Source organism: Pseudorasbora parva, chromosome 15, assembly GCF_024679245.1.
Source record: "Pseudorasbora parva isolate DD20220531a chromosome 15, ASM2467924v1, whole genome shotgun sequence".
In the NCBI taxonomy this organism is placed as follows: Eukaryota; Metazoa; Chordata; class Actinopteri; order Cypriniformes; family Gobionidae; genus Pseudorasbora; species Pseudorasbora parva.
Window position 1 is genome coordinate 39,566,399 of NC_090186.1, and position 14,212 is coordinate 39,580,610.

General features: G+C 38.4%; 1 protein-coding gene across 5 annotated transcripts in view; it reads right to left on the reverse strand.

Moving 5' to 3' along the window:
- LOC137041592 (kelch-like protein 29) overlaps positions 1–14,212 on the reverse strand; it is a 309,158-nt gene that overhangs the window by 126,875 nt on the left and 168,071 nt on the right. For all 5 annotated transcript variants that reach the window (XM_067418060.1, XM_067418063.1, XM_067418065.1 and 2 more), the window contains one exon: positions 2,499–2,646. In XM_067418060.1, coding sequence (XP_067274161.1) covers positions 2,499–2,646 — 148 coding nt within the window. The remainder of the gene's footprint in view (positions 1–2,498; positions 2,647–14,212) is intronic.

Below are 14,212 nucleotides of genomic sequence, written 5' to 3' on the forward strand. Positions count from 1 at the left end.
TGCACTTCCTCTTCTGCTGTAAAAATAGCTCCTCAACAATGATGGTCCATAACACAAAATACACCAGGCGGGGAAAAGATTAAAAAACATTAATCATGACATTGGCCTTCACCGCACTATAGTCTGAAGAGACAGGAATGTACTAGCGGGAATAGATTCGCCGCAGCCTGAAATGAGGTGCGTGCATAATTCAGAACAAACTAAAGGATAGCTACGCTCAATTTCAACCACCATGGACACGCTAACAAAAGAAAGTCCAATATTTCCTAGTCTATTAGACACAAAAGTGCTATTAACCAAAAAAGTAATTCCCAGACCGTTTAAGCATTTTCTGCAGATTTGTGCACTGCAATCAAGTCTTTTGATGAAAAATCTATCATTAGATTATTAAAGAAATAAATAAATAAGAATGAAACTCAATTATAGCCCTAGCTTCAGCGCTGAAAAGCTAATGAAATTAGCAGTATGGATCCTAGTGTTGATTGCTCATATAATTACAATGTTCATGGGGATAAAATAGTTGTTTCATAAGAGTGCTTTTGTCCTCTCAGAAGAGTCTAGATCTCTTCTCTCCAACCCCCAATTTTTTTTTAAAGCAACTAATTCTTACAACGGTCTCTTTTGATGAATTGAAATTAAAATGCAAATCAACGTCATGTAAAAGCCAAATCTTTGTGAAACTTTGAGGAAAAGTTTCTCTGAAATGACTTGCTCACTGTGCGCTGCTCACCGTCACGATTAATTAATGCCTGCAGAGTCGTTACGAGATTTGCCGTTTCGTTTTAGTCTCTGAGCTAATGGGACGCAGATCCCGTCTCCAGATATGTCATATTACACGAGCGCTGTCGAACGAGAAGTTGAGTGACATCTCACTTTGTGTTCCGGGGAAGGTGCCGGAAGCGGGAACCTGTAGAGCTCAACACAATGCTAACGCTCCCTCCCTCTGTGAGACTTCGGTTGCTACTTAAACGCCACAGCGGGGGACCCCTGTGGAGGCCCCGGGGGGTTTCAGAGAGCCCTGAACAAAACACACGCAACAGCGATGCCCAACTCCCCACGTATAATCACTTAGGAAAGAGTAGTCAGGTCAAGAGTCTGTCTTTATTACCAGAATAATTCAGGCCTGATGTGAGGAAATGTCCGTGTAACGTGAATTACATTGGTCGACCCCTCATTAGCGGCTCAATTTTCTGTGTTTGATGCTCTCGAGTATTTCCTAATGCTACGGCATAAAGAATCTCAAGAAACTCAAGACGCATGAGCCCATGCAATCTCATTTGAACACCTTGTATCTAGGTGAGCATCCGTATGGTAATTTAACGAATCTGAGACCAGTTCTGCATGCTGATTGGTCAAGTGCATTCCAGCTGTGCGAACATTCCATCGGATGATACCCCTCCTGCACAAGCAATTATCAAACCCATATTAACTAAGGCACGTGATTGCGAGGCTGTTTTGGATAATAAGTAAATATTATATTCACAATATAAAAATATAGAATATTCTACATATAGAATCCTGAAAATGAGAAGGCAGAACATCTGTTTTCAACACTGACAATAATTTTGATAAATATATACAGTATTATAATAATGATTTGGATCATGTAACAATGAAAACTGGAATAATGGCTGCTAAAAACTACTGTCACAGAAAAATGACATTTTAAAATAGTTATTTTAATTTGCAGTTGTTTTTTTATATATTACTAATTTACTGGAGGGGGAGCCTAGGTGACCATAAGAGACAAAAAAAAATACTGACCCAAATAATTATATAATAAACATAATATAATATATAATAAGCATGCACACACACGCTTTTGTGAATTGTGGGGACTTTCCATAGGCATAATGGATTTTACACCGTACAAACTGTACATTCTATCCCCTACACTGCCCCTGCTCCTAAATCTACCATCACAGGAAATATTATTCGACATTTAAAATAAATAAATAAATAACATAATTTAGTATCTTTGTAAATCCATTTACATTGTGGGGACTGCTGGCTGGTCCACACAATTTAGGTGATCTCAGGATTATACTACATTGTAAGCACGCACACACGCGCGCGCACACACACACACGCGCGCGCACACGCACACACACACACACACACACACACACACACACACACACACACTTTTCAAATTTTGGCCATTAACCAAAAAATAAAAAATTATTGTATAGACACTAAAAAAAATATGTTAACTTGTTTCCCGCTGTCATAAAAAAACACTGGAAAATATGTTATATTATTTATTGTGGTGAGATTTTGGCCATTAACCAAATTTAACAACTATATATATATATATATATATATATATATATATATATATATATATATATATTAATTTTTCACTTGAATTTATCTATTTAGCAGCAGTTGTATCCCAAATGACTTTCACATGATGAGCACTACAACATAAGCAACTCATCCAAAGCAAACAGACGTCTGTTTCCTGTCTGCATCTGTAGGAACAGATGAACACATACCTGTGGTGTCACTCTCTCTGTGCTGCTTGGCGGGGGGCTCGTCGGTCTCCCACGGGGTGGACTGGTTGATGGGGGTCTGGCCCCATCTCACTCCAGGAGCCAACAGGAGACTCGGAGTCTGCGTCTCACCGGGAGAAAGACCCGCCGCCTGCAAAGAGAGAATACATATGATGAAGATAAGACTTTATGACACAAAACTGCTTTTATCAACACCGTATGATGCTAAGTAAACAGTGTTTTCAGTCGGGGCGCACACCGATGAACGGACCAAATTGCAAAAACAACAAAACAAAGATTTTTTTTCTTACATTGAAAAAAATAATAAACAAAAAATCAAATATTAAACTGGCAGAGCCAATCGCTGTAGCTTCAAAATGGGCTCCAAAACCCTGGATTAAGTTGGTCCCTATAAACTTCATTTTGTTTTCAGATTTAAATTTCAATTTATGCCATTTATAGATTCTGATTACGCTCTATTCACGATAAAGAAGTAATATTCAACCCTAATATAAATTTGAATAACTGTAATTAAAATATGTAAATGACAGTTGTGTGTGTTTATGTCAGGTTTCAGCTGTAGTGTGTATGGTTTTCACCAATCCCTCTGCGTTTTCTGCATGGCTGAAATTATGAGGCTCTAATTACACATTGTGCGGGAGTCTGGCTCTTATAATCAGTATTTCCCAAGTTCTTAGAAGTACTCATGTCAGACTAGGATTGGTAATTAATTATTTAGCATAAGAGCAAGAAAACTAGAAGTGTTGAGGAGACGGTTACTAAATGCCTTCATTAAAAATCCTCCATTTATAGTGTACCATAAAATGAGATTTAAACCCCCAAAATATTAGAAAGATTAAATGGCTTTATCAAACATCGCAGACATCAGGAGGTCTAATTTAATAGTTATTTTATTTGATATGATTTGTCATTTTTTTTGCGACCGTTCGTTGATGATATTTGGTACTGAATACATTATAAAGCCTTTATATTCACAATTAACCTTAAACAGATGATTCTAAATAAATAATTTAAAATAAAATAAATAAAAGATTAAATTAAAATGGTTAAGTACACAGAAAAAGGCCAAATAAAATGAGAGGGTTGCACAGTTATTCCAAATTAAGCTGTCACTCATAAAATTATCCAGGCATTTTCACCTTTAATGCTTGGAAAACTTAATATTTTACATATTATATAGAGCACAAGGAAAAAATGCATTTCAATAAAAAGCATTGAGGTGTTCATAGAAAGTGCCAGCTAACTGAGATTGAACGCTTGCAGAATACATGGCATGGAGGAGCGAAATGAGGCATTTTGCTGGCTCAAAAAAAGAAAAAAAAAGGAAAAGAAAAAGAAAAAGCCAGTAAAATAAACAAGAAAAAAAAGGAACGACATTTAGAGTCAAGTTAAGATTAATAGCAGAGGAAGTTTGGAGACTTTGCTTCCCTCTCTTTTCTTTGCTCAACTTTTATTGAGTTGAGATTCGGTGTCAAACAGGCAGGCGGAGTGACGGGGCGGCGGCGTGATCCAGGCAGATGCACGAGGCGGGTTCCAGAAAGACGAGTTAACCCTGCGTCGCAACCTCACCCTGCTCCGCACCCCTGAGTTAATGGAAAAGACCTCGTCATCAACCCTCTGCTCCGGCCTGCGAGTTTTCCTCCGTTCCATTATCCTCCCTGACCTGCGCTTTACTTCATCAATTTACCCATCATGCATCTCTGTCACCTCGGCCCAAAGCCAATTTGTTGTGGGGTTACGCTGCACGTTGACATCATCAACAAGCGAAACTTCTCATCGTGACTGGTGCGTGCAGATGCAAAGGGCGACCTCTGGATGGTAAGTGCTGAAGCGTTCTGTCCGTTTGTGTGCATTCGCCTTAAGTGCTGCTATAAAAACGTGTCGAGATCAATACATTTCAATATCGCGCTAATTCTTGTGTACTGGAAAAAATAAGCTACAGAACTGGGCAGGGGAATCAGTACACTCTAAAAAAAGCTGGGTTGAGCCTGTTTAGATATATTTTTTCTATGGTTGGGAAGTTTTTGTGTTACCTAGCCGTTGGGTTAGTGGCAGGGGCAATCTCACTGACAGTTGAAACAATACACCCCCCACCACCACCACCACCTGCCCACCTCCGCGTCCGACACAACAACCCAGCGCTGGCATCACTACAACCACCCAGCTGATGGGTTACACAGAGTGCAGACTTTTCGCACCCTCGTCAGGAAGGAGCAGTTCTCAACGCCGCCGATTGGGTGCGGTTCATTGCTAAACTGGTTTGTATGCCTTTAATTTCATGTGTAAGGGTCTGATGACAGGAATATATGTGGAAAATAGAAGAAATCTAGTCAAAGCGGAGAGGAAAGGGAATTTTGAAACTTGACTGCAGTGAGTTTTGCACAGTGCTTTTAGTTCTGTTCGTTTGGCATGAGAACAAAATGAGCAAAATATTGTCACGTTTGTTTAAAAATGCAAGTTATTAAGGGTGGGTGGGGGGTGGGGGTCATGCATTATGACTTATTTACACTGTAAAAGAGTTCAATTTCTAAAATAATCGGTACAGCATGTCTTTTATTAATATGATAAAACTAAAAATAAAGGATGCAGTACTACTCTATAGGCATTCAAGATTACTGTGTTATAAACCCTTTAAATATGAAACTTTAAAAAAGCTATTTCATTTGACTTTGTATCTGTATTGTAATTCTTACAACTATACAGGTTGTTTTAACTCTTGGCTATATGTTTGTGCATTCCTGAGTGTTCTTGCCTATTAATAAATGTTCACATTTTGATTATTACTGTTGCCTGAATTGTTGCTCTAGTAATTCTGTGTGGTTTTAATTTTCAACTTCTTTTGGGTTCATTTTAAGCCAGCAATTTAGTATTTTTTAATCAATAGTGAGTTCAAACATTTAACAAACCTTTTTTTTTTTTTTTGCACTTAAATATAATTGAATATTTAAATATGTTAATCAAAATAATTTCATCATATACACTCTAAAAAAAAATGCTTTTAGAAAATCTTGCAACCTAGTGCTGGATTTGTAAATGTTTTGACCCAAATAACACAAATAGAGTTGTTTTTAACCCACACTATAAAAAATATTTTCATGATTTATCACACACAAGTCAACTTAACATAGTATTTTGAGTTTCTGATTATTAAACCATCGCCTTCATTGTATTAACTCAACATTTTAATTTCAATTAACTCAAAATTAAGGCAAACAGATGACAAAGTTAAACTAACAATATTTTTTTAGTGCAGCAATTTTTTGTGTATATGAATAAATTATTTTAATTAACAAATTGAAATTACATTTGAGTGCAAAAAAAAAAGGTTTGTAGAAGGTGATAGTATGGTTCTGAAATTCACTAAACTACAGAAAGAGTTTTTTTTTTTATTGTATTATTATTACCGGTATATTATTTGGAATTAATACAAATATAAAATAAATAGTTTGAGCACACACAAAAAGGCATATATTACTAAAGTTAATTTCTTCTCATTCTGAGAGCATTATTACACCACATGGCATGACTATATCCTTAAATTACAAATGTGTGGTGTCAACTCATAGAGATGCATGCAATAACCCAAACAAAGTGTACTTTCCTCCAAAACTCACCGAAAAATCCCAATGGAGAGACCCAGGGAGATAAAAAAGAACCCATTAGATTCTCTGTCCCTCCAGACTTTTGTAGCCCACCTACCTCAACTTTGTCCTAGTTCACAAAACCTGACAAGCTCTGCATGAAAAATGGACGATATAAAATGCGTGAGACTAAACAATGCTGTTGATGTCGTGCCTGTCTTTATGGGTCAGCATTGATTTATGTCTTACGTTGACCAATAGTTACCTTGTTTCATGATCACAACACGCTGCCCGACACGTATAAAGCCTAATAATTCTTTGCCGCCTCTCGCGGTTGCCCATTTGTGGCCTCGTTCATCCCCCCCAATGTTTTCTAATCCTCATAAAAATGCTTCATTTATGACGTGGTATTTTCTGCTGTAATAATCCTATGCATTTCCTACGACCAGCTGTCACAAAATGTTAAATCTTCCTCAACCGGCTCGGCTTTTTATAAGCACAATTGTATCAAAAACAATATTGCATATCAAAATTTTCCACAGTCCTGGTGAGCAACGCATAAAATGCACATTTCAGACTTTTTATGGACGTCTGCTGACATCAGTGGGGGTGGGTGATGACAGACACTGTAAAACGTGGTAGGACTTGAGCGTAGCCAAGCATTCTCTATTTTCTGGCCCTGTTAATTCATCTCTGGTTATACCAGGCCCCGCGTCCCTGGCGGGCCATTATCGCTGTGTGGCAGATGGCTTCCCTGACTCAACAGAAAACAGCCTGGGATAGTGTGTGTGTGTGTGTGTGTGCGTTCGTGTGTGTGTGTTTGCGCTTGCGTCCTGTGCAAAACCAAGCCAAAAATAAATGAATAAATAAATAAATGCGCTCAAGCTCTTCAGCACAAAGAAGTTTAACGTTTGTAGTCAGCGACGGCCTGGGATTTTTCTGTTGCAAGAATGTAGTTACTGGGAAGATGTCCATGGGGAGTGAAGGACCCAGTATAAGCTCACAACAAGCATATGATGCAAGACAAACATTGAGGACCCAACTCACTTAACAGTACCATGACCACATTTCAGTGCAAAACCCAGGATGCTCTTCACTGACAACCAATAGAGGATCACAATACCCACAGTAGACAGAAATAGAGTATAATAATAATAAATAAATACAGACCATAAGTTAACAAATAAAAAAAGCTATTACAAACCCTTAGAAGAGGTATCTTACAGGACAAGGTTTTAACAACCTTAAAATGTTTTATCTATATAAATAAATGAGCTTATGCTCTTCATTGTGTTGTAGAAATGTTAGACTAATGTTATAATATTTTTCCACAATCCCGTTCAAATCAGACTTTTCTCTCTTCAGTGACTATGATTCTAGTCTCTTTTGTTTCATTAACATTTCTGCTTAATTTAAAGAAAAACAGATGATAAAAAACACTGCTTTGTCACAATTTGTTTCGGCCATAAGAATAATTTCCAATCAATTTTATCAATGAAATAAAATAAATGTATTTAATTAGGGGCTGTATTTATTACATTAAAAATAAAATAAGAAATTAAATTACATTTTTTTTAAAAGCTACAAAACCTTATATCTTACAGTCAGGACATAGCAAAGTTTTCCCATTTATATTTATATTTGCTTTGTAAAAATCAATCAAATAAAACAAATAAATAAATTAAAAATAAATAAAAAAGTATATATAAAAACATCTATAAAACCTTAAGAGGTAACAGTCAGGACATGTCTGCTAAAAATCCCATTTATATTTATGTTTTTCTTTGTATAATACAATAAAATAATAAAACAAACAAATAAATAAAATAAATAACAATTTTTTAAAGAGCTAAAAAAAAACTTGGAATCTTTAATGTTTCTTTAAAAATCCCATTATATATATATTTTTATGATTTAAAAATTAAATATTAAAATATGCAATGTTGAGCTCATTACAGGTGAAATACACATTTATATTTTTATATATTTAAATCTCCAAGTCATTCCTATGGGAATGTAAAGCTCATCTGGGTTGGCAACAGAAACCGAGGAGGCGAAGTTTAGCAAAGGGTCAATTCATTCTTAGTCATAGATGCTCTCGGATAAAAAACGAACCCCGTACAAATAATTTCTCATCAGGGTAATGGTGTCGCATCACTCAAAGAGTTTCCTCCATTAAAAGGTATTCACTACTGCACATTATAAAGACTTCGACTTCCAACTTCTACAATGTAATCTCTTAAATGTCATTTTTAATGCATGAGTAGGTAGCCCGACTGCATGGCACTTATAACGGGTCAATCACTCCTCGGCCATATGAAAAATACAATCACTATAATTTTCCCTGTCCAGCTACGCAAATGAGGTACGGGGGACGTGTCTTGCTCCGGCTGGAGCCAGATTGGTCAGAAACGATTCCAAAAGGGCCTTATCTGAGCGCGCCGCAGCCAAGCATGGAGCTGAAGTAAATATCACCATGGTTACCCGCTTCCCTGTACGGCACGGCTGTGAAACACCTCTCTTTATAGCAGGCTAGCATGCACACAGTAATCCCGTACCATCCTGCACTGCTGAAACGCAGATACATTCACAGCAGAAAGTGATCGAAATCTGTTCAAAACCAGAAAATAGCAAAGCAAAGAATAATGCACTGGTGTAGTTTGCAGAGTAATTGGTGAAATTCGCCGTCACAGGCCGATCATGTTTTCGCATCACGACAAAGAGCTTCTTTTTGTGTTTGAAGGGATAATGAATGTGATTCAAGACCTTCTTGACAAACCCCCTGATTTTGCGCGTCCCGCAAAGCTCTCGTTACAGTGAGGCTTTCCAGACGTGAAGAATGCAGCCGTTGAGTGCAGTGAACACAGGGGCTTTTCTCAAACAAACAGAGGCGACCGGAGGCGAGAGGGGCCGTGGAGATCCAGCGCCGATAGATCTCCTTCCACTCCACCGTCCTGTCCGACGCTCCGAAGCACACCACACATCAACGGCAGGGCGATGGCAGACAATGGCCCTCTGTCCAGCGCGGGGATCGAGGGCTTCTGTACGCCTCTATTGTTCTACTGCCTCGGCTAACCTAAAGACTCTTGATCAAACGAAAGCCAAGATGAATAGCAACGTCGAGCACTTGAAGGACCGATTCAGGTTGTGTTTTTGTTTCTTTCGCTAGGAGAGCTACTGTGTGTTTTAAAGGGCTGTGTGAACAATGACCTACCTGACAGCATTGTGGAGCATTAAACACACAAGCCTTAGGATTACGACTAGTCTACCACAGCCAGACATTTATCAGCTTAGTCGCATTGCTACCTTACTCTCACCAAGAATCGATCCCTTATACAGTCAGACCTTCATATAATGGAACCAACCACGGTGACATTTTTTCATCTATAGGACCAGAATTACTAAAAAGGCAAATTAGCATGAGACCGCAATCTCATTAAAGTGCCGACAGTATGAAATAGTCTTGCTGTTATATTGTAAGCAGCTCTCATATTGAGAGATCAGTCACGTGGCATTTTACGGGCTCAAAAAGAACGGCCATGAAGCAAAGCTGGCGGCATTCAGGTCATGTACTTCCTGGGGCTGCTGGGTACCTGCCATCGAGATGAATGGGAACGCTAACGGATCACTCTCCAGCTATATTACGACTCAGGACACCTTCTAAACAGCCTTGTGCATACAACATGCAAATATATCTGTTGATCTCCTGCCGTTTATTTCTCTCGTCTGGCTCTCACCTTCCCAAGACCCCTCATTCACAGCAGAGCGTGAAAGGGGTGATTATTCTGGTGAAACAGAGAGAGCTGGAGGGAGGTGGACCACTCCACAGAGAAGCGGGTGAGTGACTCAGTCGGGACCGGCAGGACAGGGCATGCAGCAGACATCTGCTCCTGCTGGCATAAATGTGCTGTTCAAGAACAGGTTATCTGACTGACATGTAGGAATGCTACAAGAACGGGACAGAAGCCGCTGGGAGGGATGGAGACAGAGAGAAGGGGGGGGGGGGGGGGGGTTATTTGATACAATCGGTTCTGATTGGATGTGATTGGTTAATGCAATAAATTCTGGCTTGCTTTTGTGCACATTCTTGAATTGGTATGAATGAACAAAATGATGTCATTAAGGGGAAAACTCATTTAAAATAAGTAAATAACCATGACCGTTAACTATTAATAAGAGCAGCTGAACATCAGTTCACAAATAACATTTGTGTGGAACTTTAATTGCTATAGCAGTCATTTATTATTTTGGAATAAATGTAAAAATACTTAGAAACACTCACGTGAGATGTATACTTGTTTTTTAATAAAAAAAAAGGATATTAATTACATAGTATAGTTATTGAATACAAAACAGAAGTGTATTTGGTTTCTCTCTTCTTCTTCTTTTTTGGATGTAATGTTTATTTCATCAGAAAATGACAACATTAAGTGTAACTGGGGCATGAGTTGACATTTTTAATTTATTTAAAATAAAATAAAAGTGTGATGACTTTGCTTTACCACTGCCACCACTGTAATACCAGTAAATGTTGACCTTATGGAGACATTTTTGGTCCCCATGAGGGAAGCAGCTAAAAATCTCTAAATAATACTAAATTAAGCATTTTGAAAATGTAATAATGCATAAAAATTTAGGTTTAGGAGTAGGGTTAGTGTAAGTGTCGGGGGATAGAATATACAGTTTGTACACTATGTACCATTACACCTATGGAGAGTCCCCATAAAACATGGAAACCTGTGTGTGTGTGTGTATGTATGTGTGTTTGTGTGTGCGTGTGTGTGTGTGTGTGTGTGTGTGTGTGTGTGTGTGTATGTGTCCTTGTTTATATTACATTGTGGGGACCAAATGTCCCCATAAGGATAGTAAAACCTGAGATCACCTACATTGTGGGGACCATCCAGCCGTCCTCACTTTTCAAAAGGCTTATAAATCATACAGGATGAGGTTTTTTGAGAAAGTAAAAATGTAGAATGTTTTCTGTGATGGGTAGGTTTAGGGGCAGGGTGTGTGTGTGTCGTGTGTGTCGTGTGTGTGTGCGTGTGCGTGTGCGTGTGTGTGTGTGTGTTGGGTAGGTTTAGGGGTAGGGGCAGTGTAGGGGGACAGAATGTACAGTTTGCACGGTATAAAAACCATTATGTCTATGGCGAGTCCCGACAAAGATAGTGAACCAGACGTGTGTGTCGTGTGTGTGCGTGTGCGTGTGTGTGTGTGTGTGTGTGTGTGTGTGTGTGTGTGTGTGTGTGTGTGTGTGTGTATGTGTGTGTGTGTCAGAGTTGAGAAGAAAGCAAGCGGGAGGAAGAGAGAAAAAAAAGACTTGAGTGAATTAAAGTGCGATTTAGACAGAAAAAGGGTGCCGGGTCAGCAACGGGGCAGTAATAAAATGTTAATCACTCTCGCGCTTACCAGTATAAGGAAGTTGACATTGAGACATTAAAAAGCTGCTCTACACTCCATTAACCAAAGCCACTGCATCTGCTCCCATCAGAACAATACAAAAGCCTTCCTGCATATTTACAAAATGTAAAAAAATTGATTTATTTCATTTACTGTAAAAAATGTCAGAGCACAAACTTGCTACCACAATGCGAGATGTGCAAGCATTAGAATGATTGGCAGAACCTGATTTTATCAAGCGTAGCAAGCTCCTGGATTAACGTCTTTGTTGATTCTAATCAGATTTCAGCGAAGTTTACAGTTTATGTCTAGTTGGGTTTACAACCAGGGTTAGGTGCTTCTATGCGTCAGTGTTATTCACCTATCGTTTCCCTCTGATTTTAGGGATAACTTATAGGTAGGGTTAGGTTTACAGGTTGGGATATGGTTAGGAATAAATTTCCGTCGAGGAATGTTGTTTCAAGATCAGGACGTGCAAGTGTTTCAGCTGTTTTCTAGCATGTTGCTATATGGTCACTATGATGTCATGGATGGTTGCTATGGAATATACAGTATCAAGTGGTTTCTCGCATGTTGCAATATGGTTGCTATGATGTATGGATGGCTGCTAGGGGGTTGCTATGCAGTTGATGATGAGTTTAATGGTGTATCATATGTTGCTATGTGGTCATTATGATTTTATGGATGGTTGCTAGGGAAAAGTTTAAGTGGTTTCTCACATGTTGCTATGAGGTCGCTATGATGTTATGGATGGTTGCTAGGGTGTTACTATGAAGCTGATGATGAGTTTAATGGTTTATCACGTGTTGCTATGTGGTCATTATGATGTTATGGATGGTTGCTAGGGTGTTGCAATGCAGTTGATTTAAGTGTTTTCTAGCTTGTTGCTATGTGGTCACTACGGTGGTCTTGATGGTTGCTAGGATGTTGCTATACATGTCATTTTGAGTGGTTGCTAAGATGTTTGACACTCATGTTATTATGTGGTCGCTACAATATTCTAGATGGTTGCTGGGATATTGCTACGCAGATGATAAAGAGTTTAAGTGGCTTCTAGCACATCGCTATGTGGTTGCTGTGGTGTTCTCGATGGTTGCTAGGTAGTTGCTATGAAGCTGCTTAGGTGTTTGAGTGCTTTTTATCATGTTGATTTGTGGTTGGTATAGTGCTGCTTCCTGATCAAAGTAAAAAGAGCCCACTCTCAATTCTCAAGCCTGAAGGTGCAGTCACCTGCAGTCAGCTTAGCTGAAATTACATTTGCAAAAACAGGTTTATTGTCCATTGTCAAAAGCATAGTCACTTTCAAACCAAGCAGCCATTTGCTGGCGAGTCTGGCAAATTCAGGTGACCAATTTGAACATGATCTAAATCTGCGTAGGGAATATATTTCACCTTCATCTGGAACTTCTGAACATGCTGTTTTCTATTGGAATGACTGGATTTCACCCTCAATGGTAAATGTGGCTGCACAGTAACTCACCGGCATGTTGCTAGGGCTTTCTTGGAGTTTGCTAAGGCATGGATATTATTTTAGTAATAAAGATAACACTTGCCTATTAAATAAAAAAAAAAAAAAAAAAAAATCACATTCATATTGTCACTATTGGGCAGAAACTTGCATCTCTATATTTCGTAAACAATAAATCATTACTATTGGTTAAGCCTTCACATTACTCACCCTCATGTCGTTCCAAACGACTTTATTCAACAATTTCTTGTCGTCTGTGTCATTCTCCTACACTGTTAAATATAACCCAGCACTTCAGAGTTACATCAGAGTTACGCCAGAATGCTGTTCACAAAGCTTAACTATTCACATGGACTATTTTAACAATGTCTTTACTGCCTTTCTGGGCCTTGCAATTGCTGTCCATGGAGGGGAGAGCTCTCGAATTTCATCGAAAATATCTTAATATGTTTTCAAGATGAACAAAGGTCTAATGTGTTTGCAACGACATGAGGATGGATAATTAATAACAGAATTGTCATTTTTGGGTGACCAAACCCTTTAATCAATATAAAGTTTAAAAAAAAGAAAAGAGCTAAACCTTTTGACTAAACCTTATAACTCCATTGGCTCCTCAAACTGTCAGTCAAACCTTGTAACTCCAACCCAACTCTATCGTGAAGAACGACTAATGTTTAATGTATTTGAAGAGCGGAGAAGAGTGTCTTAGCATTTGTCATCAAGAACTAGGCGACAATTTCTTAAAAAGCCTGGGCGTTACAGCTTCATCTTCTTAACATGAGATTTTGGCTAAATTACAGAAATACACGGTGCACTTACTGCCTCAGATACAATCGTTCTAATGGCGGGCAAAGCACGAAGGTCCAAAATTCTCTGAAATGTGCTGGTCAAAAACCATATGTTAATAATATGTTAATAATGACACATGCAAGTATATATAAAGCCACAATATCAAATTTTACAATGCAGTGTTTAATTATTTTCCCATTTTTTAGAAAAGTAGCGTTTATGGCGATATGAGGTTTCCACCTGACAGAGACGATATGCAACTTCTAAAACAAAGTGATAAAATGTTACATGTCTGGTAAGGGAATGGTGTGTTGAAATCTCAAACTCATGCATGAGACAGTAGTGATAGAGATGCTTGCTTTAAAAAAAGCACTACTAAAAAGTATTTTAATGATATTATGGGACACAGTAAGCTCAAAATCCCTATGTTTACAATGCTTTGTTGCATTTAAGCTATTGCC